We start from the raw sequence: 15,615 nt of genomic DNA, 5'->3' as shown, positions 1-15,615 counted from the left end.
CAGTGCTCCTGGCTGGCTTCCAGTCTGGGCTCCAGGTCTGGCTCCCGGGCCCCTCCCTGCCTCCTGGCTGCAACTCCCTGGGTCCCTGCTCAGCTCACATTGCTTCTGGCTCGGGAGGAACCCCAGGCACCTTGCTGCAGCCTTTACTGGTGTTAGTTACACCCCCACCTCCACCCCTAGGACCGGCTCACGTGGCCCAGAGGCCACCCTTAGATAAAAGGGACACTAAGGATTACAAAGGAACCCTCAGAAATCACTGCCAGGGGTGCAGGAGGGGTCAATGAAGCCACAGGAGTCCTCTTAGAACAAATCAAGGAAGCAGTGCCCGGTAACCATTCCGGGGACAGGCCTGCTGCTGGCAGAACCAGGAGCAGAAGGGACAGGCAGTTCCCCAGGACCACTGTGAAAGACAATGAGGCCACTGCCTGACCAAAGAAAGGAGGCTGAGATTCACATCCACAACCGGTCACGTCAACACTGCAACCCATCCACACTGAGTGCCCCACAGCACGATGGGGGCCAGGAGAGGGGGTAACAAAGGCTTTGACCAGTAGGCACCAGGGCCTCCCTGAGGGTGGAGAAGGGGGGAGCTAGGAGGAGATGGAGAAGACAAGGGAAGAGAGGAGACGGACTGGCACTGGGGGGATGCTGGGGTCTGCAATCGTGCATCCATTCCAGACCCTTGTTCTGGGGACCCCAGACACGGCAAGCAGCAAAAGCCAGCACTCAGGAGGTCCAGGGCCAATAAGATGCCATGGAGGCTATGAAAAATCCTCTAGCGGCGACAGGCAAGCCCTCCTGCCTGCTCTCAGCTGCCCAGAGGCTGACGGGATGGGAGTGCTGAGCTGCGTCAGGTCAGCATTCATGAGGGATGAGCCACCAGAGGGTCTGGGATGGGAGAGCTCCAGGCAGAGGGCAAGGAGAGTGCCAAGGCCCAGAGATGAATTGAGCCTGGAAGGTTTGTGGAGCCACAGGAAGGCCAATAGGGCTGAAGCAGGAAAGTAGGGGGGAAGGTTGATACCAGGTGGGGCTGGGTGGCCAGCAGGCCTGGAAGGCCAGAGTCAGGAGGTTGGACGTTCATCAGCAGGGGTGTAGGGAGTGTGGAGCTGGTCCCTATCACAGGGATCCAGATCTCCTAGGGGTCAGGCCAGGCTTTCTCAGAGAGTGCCCCCAGGGCCACCTGCTTTGGAATAATCCAGGTTGAGCTGGGACATGATGGAATCAAATCAACAGTTATCAAGAGGCTCCCTCTGGTTGCTGTTGGGGAGGACTGTGAAGGGTCTGAACAGAGGCTGGACCAGGGTAGGGGCCAGGGAGGTGGGAGAGGTGGTGGGTTCTGGTTGGATTTAGGATGTGGAGCCAAGAGAGCTTGCTTGCTCAAGGATGGGTAAGACAGGGGACTTCCCTGGTGGTCCAGTGGTTAAGACTTGGCACTCCCACTGCAGGGAGGCATGGTTCCGATCCCTGGTTGGGGAACTAGGATCCTGCATGCCATGCCATGTGGCCAGGAAAAAAAAAAGTATGGGTAAGACAGGAGTCAAGGCTGACCCAGGCCTGGGGTTGGGGGAGAGAGGGAGTGATATTTACTAGGACAAGGAAGTCTCAAAGGAGGCCAGATTTGAAGAAGAAAAGAAATTCCAGACTGCCATCTGGCCATGATGGTTTGAGAGGTCTGTGGAACCGCGTGGATGGGTCACAGGTGGCAAAGACTCAGGGCCAAGTCCCTGGGTGCTGACCTCGTACAGAGGTGGCATCAGAGGCTGAGGGACAGGACAAGGCCCTGGAGCAGAGAGGAGGCCTCAGCTGATGAGGTCGTGGTGCACAAGGTCAGGGAGATGAGGAGGAAGGAGCAAGGGGGAACCGAGATGGGGAGGCAGGGAGGTGGGCAGAGACCAGGGCAGGAGGGCATCTCTGGGTGGGCGGGGAGGGGGGGTGAGGAGGAGAAACTGTGTCACGTGCTGCCCAGAGGCCAAGGAAGAGGAGAATAGAGGGTGACCAGTGGATCGACAAGATAGGGGCCATGGGTGATCCTGACTGGGACTCGGGTTGAGGAGAGAGAGCTCTAAGTGAAGGGGCAGAGACTAAGGAAGGGAGGATGAATCCTTTGAGGAATTCTGACTTAAAAGGAGGGCTTCCCAGGTGGCTCAGTGGTAAAGAATCCTCCTGCCAATGCAGGAGATGCAGAAGACACGAGTTTGATCCCCGGGTTGGGAAGATCCCCTGGAGAAGGAAATGGCAACCCATTTCCCTATTCTTCCTTGGAGAATGCCATGGACAGAGGAGCCTGGTGGGCTATAGTCCATGGGGTTGCAAAGAGTCAGACATAACTTAGTAACTAAACAACAACTTAAAGGGAAGAGAATGGGACAACAGCAGTAGGGGGTGCAGGGCCTGGGGGCTCTGGTTAAAATGGGAGCCGTTGTATTTTTACAAGCAGGTAGAAAAGATCTACCAGAGAGGGACTAAGTGATGAGGCTGGGATGGCAGAAGTCCTGGAGGGGGCAGCCTGGAACTGGCATGGGTCCACTTCACCCTTCCAGCAGCAGGAAAGCAGAGCTGGTGGGTGCAGATGGACCCTGGGCGCTGGGAGGCTGGGTGGGTGGGAGATGGGGTCCTTCTTGTCACATGATGATGGCTTGTCATGTGGAGCAGGGTGGGGGGTTAAGAACACAGAATGAGAGGGAGGTAATGGAGGTGAGGGGGGAGCCAGGGGCCTGGGTTTTTCAGAGAGTGGGGAGTATGCTGGTGAGGATACTGTGCAGCACTGAGAACCCCCGGAGATGTGGCCTGGCCTCGCACTGTACTCAGCTGACTCTCACATGCCAGCCCTTCTCCACACCAGTCTGTGTGGCAAAGAGTTGGGGCCCCTGCGTGCCCCAAGCCCCTGCATGCCCCCCGCCCTCCCTGGGGATCCCGACACTGCCGGAGCCTCCAGGACACTGCCAGGGCCCAGCTGCTTCCATCCTGCTCCCACGAGGCCATGTCAATTGCCACCAATTTTGACTCTTCATTGTCTTAGGGTCAAGTTAATTGACCCGCACCTTCCACAGCCTCCCAGGATGCCCTTAGGATCCCCACCACTTCCTTTTCCACTGTGGAAAGACCGGGGCCAGCCTCCCCTCTACACAGGGAACATCAGAAACCACTAAAGACGCCCAGTCCTGTCCTGAGCGCCACCTGTTTTTTTTTGGCCGCACCATGCAGCGAGTGGGATGTTAGGATCTTAGTTCCTCAACTAAGGATGGAAGCTGTGCTCCCTGTAGTAGAAGCACAGAGCCCTAACCACTGGACCGCCAGAGAAATTCATCTGAGCTCCACCTTCTCCCTCAGGGGAGTGACCACCTGTCCCGACTCTCTGCTTCCACTTCCCTCTGCTCAGCCCATCCCCCTTCTAGAGGAAGTGGGCATGGGGAAGATGCTCTGAGGCAGGAACCATGGGTGCCAAGGCCCAAGCTTCCTGGTCATTTGCTCCACAGCCTCGAGGGGCGGCTGCAGTGACAAACAGGATCCCCTGGCCACATCACACTCTCACGAACTCACCTACCCAAGAGCCCTGCTTGGCTCAAGTCTTGTCAAAAATGAAATGAAAGGGAGGGGAAGCAACCCCTCCAGACCTCCCAGTGGACCTCCCTGAACTGCAGCTGGGAGCACCTCACAGGCAGCCCCTAAGCTCAAAACTGTTACTTTTTGTTTTTAAAAATTTTGACTGTGTTGGGTCTTGGTTGTAGCACACAGGCTCCAGAGTGCTCGGGCTTAGCTGCCCTGTCACCTGTGGGATCTTAGTTCCCCGAACAAGGCTCGAGCCCGGATCCCCTGCGTTGGAAGGTGGATTCTTAACCACTGGACCACCAGAGAAGTCACTCGAAGTTGTTTCAGTCCCTTTATGGATGATGGCTGAATGCTCCCCCTCCAGTTCCGGCAGGCGTTTGCAAACTAACTCCACTGCCCAAGCCTTTCATCGAGTGACATCTTACTTGAAGGTAGAGACAGAAACAGCTCAAGAACTGCCCTGGTGGGGAGGATTTTGGGGGGCACAGAGTCCTCCCTGCTTGGTCTGACTAATTCTTCCCCAGAAAGTGAAAAAGTTCAAGTGTTAGTCGCTCAGTCGTGTCCGATTCTTTTGCAACCCATGGACTGTAGGCCACCAGGCTTCTCTGTCCATGGGGTTCTCCAGGCAAGAATACTGGAGTGGGTTGCCATGCCCTCCTCCAGATCTTCCAAGCCAGGAATCAAACCCGGGTCTCCCACACTGCAGGTAGATCCTTCACTGTCTTGAGCCACCAGGGAAGCCTTCCCCAGAGATGTCCTGCAAATCCCGCCTGTGAACCTGAGAGTTAAAAAGCTGTCCTCCAGGTAACCAGCACAATAAGTGATGACAGGAGGGCTCTGGGATGCCCCCACATCCAGAAGGCTAGGCTCCCCCAAACTCCTGCTGGAGTTGTTCACAGAGTACCCTGGCTCCGAGCACGCGTCCACTTACCGGAGACGGTGACCACGATGTACTGCTGGGATGCCGGGGACGGGGTGGGTGCGCCGGCCGGCTGCGAGGGCGTGGGGGCAGCCGGGAGCTCTGTCACATACGGCTTCTGGCTGCCCGGTGGCTGTGCCTGGGGCTGCGGATTCTGCAGCTCGGTGACATACTGGGGCTGGGGGGTGGCGGCGGTGGCGGGGGGCTGGGGGGGCTGGGGTGCCGTGGAGGGCGGCGGCGGCGGCGGCTGGGCTTGTGGCGGAGCCTGTGGTGGCTGGGATGGTTGCGGGGCCGCCTGTAACTCAGTAACGTACGCCTGTGTTGCCATGCCAACAGTGGGGAAAATGATAATAAATAAGGCTTTTTTTTTTTTTTTTGCTTGCTTGGGAAGAAGGAGGGAGGGGGTAGAGAGAAGAGGAGGGAGAAAAAGAAGGAAAAACAAGAATTAATCTACAGGCAGAGGAAACCAGGGACAGCTCCTGGCTCCCCAGAGACACGTTTGGGTTCATCATCAACTTAATTACATCCCGAGGCTAGTAGCAAGATCTAACCAACCCGTTGCTGCACGACAACTGAGGATGGACTGCACCTCTTCCACTCACCCCGACCCAGATTTCCTGCTTCCTTCCTTCCCAGGCTCCAGTGCCTGGGGGACCCCTGGGCTAGGAGATGCCCAGAAACAAATAATACAGTTCTCCTGAGGGTGCCTGCAGGCACTGTCCTGTGTACTTTCTTTACAATTAACTTTAACTTTTTAATTTTTTGGCCATGTTGGATGACATGTTGGATCTTAGTTTTCCGACCAGGGATCGAACCCCTACTCCAGGCAGTGGAAGCACACAGGGTCTAGTCCCTACAGTACTTAACTTAAAACTCTGCAACAATCATATCCGCACCTGGGTTGCTTCTGCCAGATGAGGAGCTGAGACTCAGAGAGGTTAAGGAGCTTGCCCCAGGCCACATAGCAGGGAAGAGGTAGGACTGAGTCTGAACCCTGGGCACTCTGAGCACTGGACTAGTGAGCTAACTGCGGGAAAGGAAGGTCATGGGGAAAGCTGTCTCCCAGCCAGCCTGTTCCAGTCCCCTCCTTGCCTGCCATCTGGGCTTGGATTCTTGGCTGAGTGTCATTCCCCGAGGCGGGGTGTGGGGGGTGGGGGGGGTGCGGAATGCCGGACACGGGGAAGGTGTTTTGAGTCCAAAAAGCCCCCTGAGCTGTTTGCAGCCATAGAAAGACGGCATTTGTAGGTGGCGACGCCAGATATGAGCTCCTCCCTGAACAGTGGCCTTCCAGGGCCTGGGGCGACTGGGCTGGGGGCAGGCCCTGGCCACAGAGCAGGCCTGGTAGGCCCCGCTGCCTTCAGAACGGGGCCCACCTGACCATGCAGAGGCAGCTTTTCTGGCTGCTCAAAGGCTGCGGTGCCTCTCAGGCGCTGGGTGTGAGGCAAGTATTGTGGGTGAGGCAAATCGTTCTGGTTAAGCCCCGCCCCTGTGGATAAACCCCGCCCCTCGCTAAGCCCCGCCTCAGCAGGGAGTGGGACAGTTTCCTGGCTCCTTCGCTAAGGAGCGTCTAGGGACAGTGGAACAAATGCACGAGTGGTTAAGAGAAGCTCCACCCCTCACAGTACGTGGTCCCTGGTGGCCCTAGACGTATCTCAGTGTAAGAGCTTTGCCTGCGGGGTCGCGGTGACCTGTGGCCTTCAGCAGCATGGCACTGCAGGGCTGAGCCAGAAGCCCTTCTGCATTAATCCTCGAGCACCTGTGTGCCATGGCCAGCCAGCTGCAGGGTGACTAAAAGTGAGATTTTTCAAGGGGAAGAGAAAAGCAACTGCTACTTGGTGATCAGAAACCCCAGGTAATCACTGTGATTACCTCCTCACAGCAGGCTGGCAAGGGAGGAGCCACTGTGCCCATTTCACAGATGAACAAAACAAGGCTCTGGAGTGGACTGAGCACAGGCCTGCGACGGCAACCAATGAGGGAAGGGATTTGAAGCCAGATCTCTTTGACCCCCAGATATGTGCTGTTAGCCCACAGCCCTACTCAGGGAGCCAGGCCCAGAGCTCACAGTCAGTAGATGGCATGTTTCCTGTTTTTCAGGTGGAGACACCTAAGGCCCACCCACAGAGGTGATGCCACCTACACAAGGCCCTGGTTGGAGCAGCAGAACTCAGGGGCGGGGAGCCCACCAGAGCAGCCAGAGGGAGACCGCAGGCCAGGCAGCACCGTGGTGTCTGTGTTCTTCACACCTCCCTGTACCTCGCTCTCTGGGGATCTGTACTCTGGCCTTGGATGCCAAACCCAAGAAGAATCCAGGTCAGCAGGGGGCAAGGCAGGTGAGTCACAAACCCTGGATGGGCCTGTGCACGACTTGAAGTTGACTACCTCCCAGCTGTGTGACTTGTGGGGAGGGTGTCCCCTCCCTGGGCCTCCACTGTCCCATCTGTGCAATGGGAGGGTAGCAGGCCTACAGTGCAGGGCTGCTGCAGAGTTCCGTCTGATGGTGCGGGCAATGTTTGGCCAAGCGCCTGGTGCAGCCTTTGCACTTAAGAAATGGCTCTGGTTCCCCTCATTGCCCAGGGCCCTTGAACAAGGCTCTAGGCAAGACTACAAGCCTCCAGGCTCTGCCTCCCTGCCTTGGGCTGCTGAATACAAAGGAAACAAGGGTTGCTGTCTGCACTCGGGTGGGCTTGCTGGGCTTGGGGTATGCCAGGCTCCGATGGCTGGTGTGAGCAGAGCTGGCAGAGCCCTGAGGCCACCCTCCCTGTCAAGCCTGGTCATTACAGAGAGAGGGACGGTGACAAGGGCCCTGGTCCAGGTCTGAGGGAGCGGTTCTAGGCTTGCCCACTGGGCAGGATGGAAAGGTGGCCTGCCAGGGACTCAGGTAGCAGGAGAACTTGCTCACCTGGAGAGGGAGAGGCTACTGCCTGCCAAGCACACAGGGAAAACATCTTCCAGCAGCCCCTGCCCTCCCCAACCTCCTTCCTGCCAGCATTAGAGGGGCCCACCTCCTCAGACCTCCTCGCACTACTGAGTCCAAACCCTGGTCCAGATCAGATGCTCAAGTCACTGCTGCTGATCAGCGCTTGTCTACCAGTATCAGACCCACTTCCACTTGAACCCTGGCCTGTCTCTTAATTCATGAACATGTAACTGATTTTCCTCTGGGCCTCAGTTTTCCCATCTTTCACGTGAGGATGATAACACCTGATTCATTGGGCTGTTGCAAAGATCCAATGTTATCAGCAGAGCACCAAATAAGCACTGAGAAGTGGAAGTTGCTATTGTCATTATTCACTCAATAAGCATCCATGGGGTTGGAGGGGAAAGGAGAGAGAGGCAATCCTCAAGCTCTTGGAAACAAGTACCAAGCGGAGAGTCTGGTGTTCATCAGCCTCACCCGGGGAGTCAGTTAAATGCAGGTTCCTAGGCCCACTAACAGAGTCTGGGATGACCCTGGAGTCTGCTGTTTGAGCTAGTTGCCTGGATAGTTCTGGGGCAGGTTGTACTGGGGGCACTGAGAAACCCTGGCCTGGACTTTCCCAGCCTTAGGAGAGTGGCCCCTTGTGGCCCCCTCCCACCACAGAAGGGCTTTAAAACCTCCACACTTGCTGGTGCTTTCTCCCCCTCAAGGTGCAAAGCCTGCAGGTCTCCTTGTTTCCACTCAAGGACAGGGGGAGGTAGCAGTGACACAACTGAGCTCAAAATGGGGAAGGGGAGATGGATAAAACAGCTAAACCAACTTCTCTATTGGAGACCTTCTCAGCATTGTCATTGTTAGTCTCCAGGAAGAATGATACAGGATGCCAAATTTCCCATAATTATTTCCGCAGGGAACCTCGCCCCCCCCCCGCCTTTTTTTTTTTCCAATTATGGAAGGCTAGGTTAAGCAGAGTTCGGTAGGGTGTTCCCTGGAGAGGAATAAGTCACAAATATCTATACAGGATGAGGTGTGTTCCTCATCTATTTGAGCATGACTCAGCAAATCTGTTCCTTAGCAATGAAACTGCCAAAAAATGCACCAATGGCTGCACCTATCTTCAAAGCCAACACGTGTTTTAGTGAGAATGTTTGAATCCATTCTTTAGGACAGAGGCTGGCATATTTCTGTGAAGGGCCAGCCAGAAGTCAAGATTTTTGACTCCAAGGACAGACAAGTCTATTCCAGTGACTCAGCTCTGCCACTGGAGTGTCAAAGCAGCCGTAGACAACACGTAAACAAACAGGTGCGTGGCTGTGTGCCAATAAAAGTTTATTCCTAGACACTGAGATTTGAATTTTACATAATTTTCACATATCACAATATATTATTCATGTCACAAAATATCCTTCTTAAAAATGTAAAAGCATTCTCAGATCACAGGCCATAAAAAACAGGTGAAGGTTTAGCTGTTTTAGAGGCCAGATCTTTAACCAAATGGTTTACATCTTGGACAAGGCCCTCCCAAGGAAATGAAAAGAAAACCTCACTTTCCTCACCTGTAGACTGGCTTCAAAAATGAACTTTTGGGGGAATGGAGAAATTAAATATAACAGTGTGAGTTTTCCTCATCCTCTATATCCAGTGTTTTAGTTTTGTTTTTTTTTGGTGGTGGGGGGGTGTTTTTATTTGCTTGTTTGCCACACCACATGACTTGCAGGATCTTAGTTCCCCAGCCAGGGGTTGAACCTGGGCCCCAGCAGTGAAAGCACTGCTAACCTAACCACTAGACTGCCAGGAACTGGCTAGGAATTCCCTAGCCAGTTAATTTTTTTTTTTAACTTTATTTATTTATTTGGCTGTGTGGGTCTTAGTTGCAGCGCACAGGATTGGCAGCATGTAGGATCTAGTTCCCTGACCAGGGATCAAATATGGGCCCCCTGCCCTGTGAGCACAGAGTCTTAGCCACTGGACCAGCAGAGAAGTCCCACCAGTTAGTTTTTAAGACTTATCAATAATTCCTCCAAAACAGATCCTAAGACTGGGCTTTTCCCTCCATCTTTATCAATACCATGCTAGTACTGATGGTTACCATCATCTCTTGCCTGGACCCACTCATCACTGGCTCCTGGCTTCACTCTTGCCTTTATAAGAGTCTTTGAAACACAAACCCTATTGTGTCGCTCCTGTTGAAAAGGTTCCAATGTTCCCCATCACAGAGAATAAATAAAAACCAGAGCCCCTCCCATGACCTACAGGGCCTTATGGGATCTGGCCCTTTCCAGGCCCCTTTCTCACTCTGAATGTTCTAGCCACAATCTCTCTCCTTCCCAAATGCTCCAGGCCTCCCCCTGACTCAGGACTTTTGCCCCAGCTCTTCCATCTACTGGCATGCTCTCCTCACCTCCGCCTGCTGGCTCCTTATCACTCACTCCTCAGCTCATAGGTCACTTTGTCAGGTCTCAAGCACCCCCTTTACAAGCCCTCTGGAGTACATACTCCTGTTTCATTTTTTTCCTGGCCCTGTATCCCGTTTGTTTATTTTCTTCTTCCCTCCACAACCAGAAAGGTAAGGGTGCCCATCACTCTATTCCCAGCTACAAGAACACTGACAAGCACCCAGCTGGGACTCCGCTCCACTTTCACTGCCAAATAAGTGTCCACAATGCTGGGAACAACACACTGCTAGTGAGTGTCAAAGCCAGTTGAAATCTACCGACTGGTGAGAGAGGCTTGCGGAAAAGTTACTGCCTCCTGCAGCTGTGCTACAGGGGCAGGTGATGCCTCTGAATCCAGAACAGGCCCCTTAGGCCAGGAAGACGGTGCACCAAGCAGTTGCTCTCTGGAGGTGGTGTCCCTGGCAGGTGGAGGAGTGGGCAAGAGTCCTGTCTGGCCCAACCCTTGTCTTCAGCCCCAAGATGCTGGAGTGTGAGGCAGGAGGGGAGGGTGAGCCGCTTAGCTCCAGGGACACCTTTCTCAGGTCCCCACTTTTCCCATGACACCCACTGCCCCAGCTTATCCAGCTGCTTCCCAGAAGGCTGAGTCTGAGCCTGGGCCCAGGGACAAACTTTCTCTCTGGGTCCTCTCCTAAGGCTGGAGAAGGGCCTTAGGAGAGTGACATCTTCCCACTAGAAACTGGAATCCTAGGACTCGGCTTCCCAGGATCCCTGTCATCGGCCCACATGGACCAGCAAGTGAGTCAAGCTTTAAACCCACTAGGCTGTCACCCGATTTGAAATGATAAAAATAAATGCAAGTGGTATAATTCCAAGGGCTGAGCAGGAAGTAACAACCGTCATAATAACAGTAGCAGTCAACATAGTCTGAGCAATTACTATGTATCTGATGCTCAACATGTACTCTTTTATGGGATCCACAGTACCGTAACATGAGATTAAAATTGTGACCGATGATCACTGCCCCTAGTTTAGATGGGAGGAAACTAAGGCCCAGAGAAGTTAAGTTACTTGCCCAGGAGCACACAGCTAGAGAGCAGTTGATTGTTTCAAAGACAAGCAACCAAAGCCCGTATTCCCTTCTAGAGTCTAATAACTGCTCTGGGCTTGGGCCTTTCAAATGCCTAAGATATGGGGGATGAGGTGGGGAAGCGGGTCACAGAGAGTGGAAGAAGCAGTCAATGAGACTAGATCATCAGTAACACCGCTTTCTGCCTCAGAATTCGCCTTTCTAACAGGTGCTGATGATCTGACAACCTGGTTATTTCTAGATTTTTACTGAAAAATTAAATCTCTCCCTTTCTTAAATTTCAAGAGGTTCTACCACCCCTGACCTGGGAAAAGTCCCTGGAGAAGTGACATCTCTTCTCCCAGCCTTATCTCAAACTTCTGGGGGAAAGCTTTAGGAGAACTTGAAACATTTCTTCTCTTTGAAGTTTATTGATTGATTTTAAAAGAAAACAGCTGCCGTCTGCCCTCAGCCCTGCCGATGCCAAGCTCCAAAGCAAAACGGAGAATAAGCACAGTGGACTTGGCTTGGCTGGCTATTTAAAAAAATGTTCCCCAAGCTGGCAGATCTTGTTGCCCAGCAAAGCAGTCACTCAGATTCTAACAAAGTAGAGCACTTCCCCTTGTCTTTGACCTCAGTGTCCCTGCTCCCTTCCCACGTGGCTCTGGAGGCTGGTACCTCTTCAATGACATGTGATCCAGCTGACACCAACTTGATTGACACAAAAACATGTGTCTGACCAAGAGAATCCGCTTCAGAAACTTCCTCAGGAGCCATTTACTCCCCATGCCCAGAAAGGAAACCCAGGATAGGCAGAACAGCTAGGAATGGCCCCATCTCCAGGAATAAGCCCCCTGCCCAGTGACAACAGTAAGGAGATCTTAGAGCTGCCCACAGAGAAGCAATCAAGTTTCGGTTCCTCTAGCTCAGCCACCCAAGATCGTGCCTCTCAGCCACGGCCTTCGCTCTCTGCAAACCAAATCATCCAGACTAAAGTCATACCCCTAGTCCACAGCTTCAAAAAACTGTCCACCCTCACCTCTTCTCAAAGAGAAGGTAGATTTAGGAGGGAACAGCAACGTTGACATCAAGACCAACAGTTAATCTATAAAACACTTTCAGAAACAGTAGATAGGAGTAAAAAATTCAAGGATGAGCCCTAGAGTAATTTCTAAAAGGAATTAGGAGGCCTGAAATGCAAAAAAAAGGGGGAGATGGCAATGATTGAACCCACTTTACAGGATGGAAAACTGAGGCCTAGGTGTGGCAGGCATTGAGTACTGGCAGGTTCTAAAGTGACGAAGCCCAGGTGGCCTCCACTGCTTCAGGGAGCAGGAAGGCCTAGGCGGCAGCTGCCCCACCCAGTTCCCGGGGCACCGGCCGGCCCCCAACCACACCTTACGGCCTGGCTCCGCCCACCCACCTAGATCCCGCCTCGCCCCTCCCTCACTTCCATTGGCCCAACCCTCCAAGTCCCGCCCCCTTGTACCTCCCGACATATAAAAGCCCCCCGCCCGGGCCGGCCGACCTCCACTCGCCGCCGGCTTGCGAACGCCCGCCCCTTGCGGGGGCCGGGCCGCGGGACCCGGGGGCGGGTGGTGTCGCCCCAGCCGGGCCCCAGCCCCCTCCCCCACGGCCCCGACGGTCGCCGCCGCCATTTTGACCGCCCGCCCCTTCCCCCAAGACTCTGACCACAGCGACACCCGCCGCCCGGGCCCCGCCGCCCTCCCCGGCCCGGCCTGCCACCCTGGGGCCGCCCGGGTTACCTCGGCTTCTTCCCACTTCTTTCTGCGGAAGGGCTTTCCAGAGGTCTCGGAGGCGATGTTGGGAGGGGGACAGAACGTGCCGGGGTCCCCGGGCCGGGCCGGGGGGGTGGGGGTGGGGGTCGGCCGGGCGGTTGTTGTTGTTGACTCGCGTTGCCGGGTTGCTTGGTCGCCACGACTACCGTGGCTATGGCGCCTCCGTTTCCCTCACCGGGGCAACTGTTGCTACCCACCCTACCTACGTCATGCTCGGGGGGCGGGGTCCAGGATGATTGGCGACACCGGGAAAAGTGATTGGACGGCGCCAGGGCCTGCCGCTAACCTATTGGCCCCAAGGCACGCTTTTCAACACCCTCTCGACTTCCCGGCGCTCTGATTCACCGGTGTTAATGTCCATCAAAGGAAACAGCCCTCAAAGGCAGTGGAGCCCGTCACTCCCGCAAGGAAGCATCGGGCTAAGAATAAAGGGGTGGGGTCTGTGAGGTCGGGATTGGTTTGCTGCCTTAAAGCTGTCTTCTGGCTAGACTAAAGGGATGTCAATCTAACCCAAAGGTTTGCCGCGCTCTCTAGCTGGAGCCTATACGCTTGCGCGCCACGCAAAGCCCCCTGGGAGTGGTAGTCCGTTCCTGCGTACTTTAAACGCCTTACCAAATGTAAAGAGCGAGAAAGGAAAGATCTCTTCTTCAGACTTCTCCCTTTCTCGGTGGGCCAGTTCTTGGTCTCGCGCGCTGACGTCAGGGGAGGAATACGGTGACGCAGAGCTGCTTGTCTGTGACGTTGGTGGCGGAGGCCGGGCTCCGGGTTCGATGACGTCACCAGGCGCTCTTTTCCTCCCCCCATGCCGTTGCTCTACGGTGGTGGGATGAAGTTGGGGACCCGAGGCCAGGGTTCGATCCCGGTGCCAGCCCTAGAGCGACACTCGCCACCACTTCCGCTTAGGCTCCTCCGGCTCTCTCCCGCCTCCTCGCCGCCTCGAGAAAGGCCGGGAAAGGTCACGGCTTCCAGGGCGACCGCGGCTATCTCGGCCCCTCTGGAAGTGCGGGCCGCCCTGCGAAAGGTCTCCCGCAGGCGGGGGACTTAATTAGCTGCGTCTACCGTGAGCGATAAGCAAAGGTCAGCGTCCAGCCCTTCCCGGGGCAGCTCGGATTGCTCAACCAGGCTCTACACGGCTCTCCCATCCCTCCCCAGTTCCTGCCCCACTCCGGCCCTCCTACGTGTCTCAGTTACTCTAGGGAAGGAGAAGAGACAGAAGCGGGGTCTGTATTAGGTTGACCGTCTTTGGTACAAAAATTCGATCATCAAGATGAGTAATATTCTAATGCAATATTGCAGTTTGTTTTAAATATCAAATTTAATGGGGAAAAATATATCCATGGTGAACAAAATAGAAAAATTTTAAATAAAGACAGAATATATCAGGACTGGGATTAGGGAGAAGTGAAATCATGCAAGTATAGGGTAGAATCTTACCTTTTACTTTTTTTTTGCATGAGTTTTGACCTTTACAAATATCTTGATGACAGTTTTTTAACACTTTAAATTTTGTGCTCCAACTCCCACCAGAGACCAAGGAGAAAGGAAAAAGGAAGCAGAGACTCAGAACCTGACGTTCTAATTCAGATTCTGCTGTGTGACACTGAGAAAGTGGCTCCACCTGTCTGAGCTTCTGTTTCCTAGTTCGGCCAACGTTACACTTTCTTCTGCAAGGCGCTGGTAGCAAAAGTGAAAAAAGAAGACAAGTCCCTAGATTCTGTGGTCTACTACAAATAAGAGACATAATAAGAGAATTACCTGGTGGTCCAGTGGTTGGGACTCTGAGCTCCCACTGCCTGGGGCCTAAGTTCTATCTCTGCAAAGGGCACTAAAATATCTTCCTGCAGGGTGTGGAGTGCAGTCCCCCTTCCCCACTAAATGACACAGTAAGCAGTGACATTAACACTTAAGAGTCTAGGATGGGACTTCCCTGGTGTTCCAATGGATAGGTCTTCACATTCCAATGCAAGGGGTGCAGACTCCATCCCTGGTCAAGATCCCACATGCCTCTGGCCAAAAACCTGAAACATAAGATAGAAACAATATTGTAACAAATTCAATAAAGACTTTAAAAATGATCCACATTAGAAAAAAAAAGTCTTAAAAAAAGGTTCATAAGAGCTGTGAGGTGCTACTAAATATAAAATAGATAATCAGCAAGGGCTGATTATATAACACAGGAAACTATATTCAACATTTTGTAATAACCTATAAGGGGAAAGAATCTGAGAAAGAATATGTAGGTGGCTCAGTAGTAATGAACCTGCCTGCTAATGGAGGAGACACAGGTTTAATCCCTCGGTCAGAAAGATCTCCTGGATGAGGAACTGGCAACGCATTCTGATATTCTTGCCTGGAAAAATCCCACGGACAGAGAAGCCTAGCAGGCTACAGTCCATGGGGTCGCAAAGAGTCAGATATGACGGAGCAACTGGGCGCACATACACACACACACACGTAAATATATATATAGAGATAGAGAGAGAGAGAAAGATCTAGAATATATAGAGATATATCTGAATCACTTTGTCGTACACCTGAAACTAATACAACATTGTCAATCAACTATACTTTAAAAAACAGCAACAGAGACTCTTAAGAAAAAATGAAAAGCTGTGAGAGCAACATTAGACTGTGTGTGATAAGAGTGATGCTGGAACCCATGTAACCTGAGGAGGGGTCATTTGAACCCAGCCTGAGTGGTGAGAAGAAGCAAGTGAGCCCCCAAAAAGCAGAGATGAAGGAAACTGCAGGAGCAGACATCTGAGGACAGGACCACACACCTGGCTGGGGTGTGTGGAAAGCGCCAGGAGGTGAGTTCAGAAATGTAAAGGTGGTCAGATTCTGCGGAGATCCTCCCAAGAACCCAGCAAAGTGGAATATTCCCCCCACTTGCCAGGTGAGCAAACAAAGGCTCTGGAGGGAAAGGAGAATCCTCTGGGATCATGTAACAGCATGCACCCAGACAG

At 53.5% G+C, this 15,615-nt stretch overlaps 1 protein-coding gene and 1 long non-coding RNA gene across 17 annotated transcripts in view; one reads left to right on the top strand and one right to left on the bottom strand.

The window, feature by feature from the left end:
* The window catches only part of RFX1 (regulatory factor X1), a 34,214-nt gene extending 20,714 nt beyond the window's left edge, over nucleotides 1-13,500 (bottom strand). For 4 of the 16 annotated variants that reach the window (XM_081501364.1, XM_081501366.1, XM_081501374.1 and 1 more), the window contains exons 1-2: nucleotides 12,617-12,825; nucleotides 4,481-4,850 (exon numbers count right to left, since the gene is read on the bottom strand). In XM_081501364.1, the coding sequence (XP_081357490.1) occupies nucleotides 4,481-4,796 (316 nt within the window). In that variant the 5' untranslated portion in view covers nucleotides 4,797-4,850; nucleotides 12,617-12,825. Of the gene's footprint in view, nucleotides 1-4,480; nucleotides 4,851-12,616; nucleotides 12,826-13,261 lie in introns of those variants that run through there. The other 12 variants (XM_081501362.1, XM_081501368.1, XM_081501369.1 and 9 more) reach the window with 5 other exon arrangements.
* Nucleotides 13,452-14,724, top strand: LOC145510382 (uncharacterized). The gene is made up of 2 exons (XR_014056986.1): nucleotides 13,452-13,726; nucleotides 14,177-14,724. It is a non-coding gene; the product is annotated as an uncharacterized LOC145510382 (long non-coding RNA).
* Nucleotides 14,725-15,615: the final 891 nt, after the last annotated feature.

This window comes from Giraffa tippelskirchi, chromosome 6 (assembly GCF_054371585.1).
Source record: "Giraffa tippelskirchi isolate mGirTip1 chromosome 6, T2T-mGirTip1v1.2.pri, whole genome shotgun sequence".
Taxonomy (NCBI): domain Eukaryota; kingdom Metazoa; phylum Chordata; class Mammalia; order Artiodactyla; family Giraffidae; genus Giraffa; species Giraffa tippelskirchi.
The sequence above is the reverse complement of the archived record's forward strand: the minus strand, read 5'-3'. Positions and strand labels throughout refer to the sequence as shown.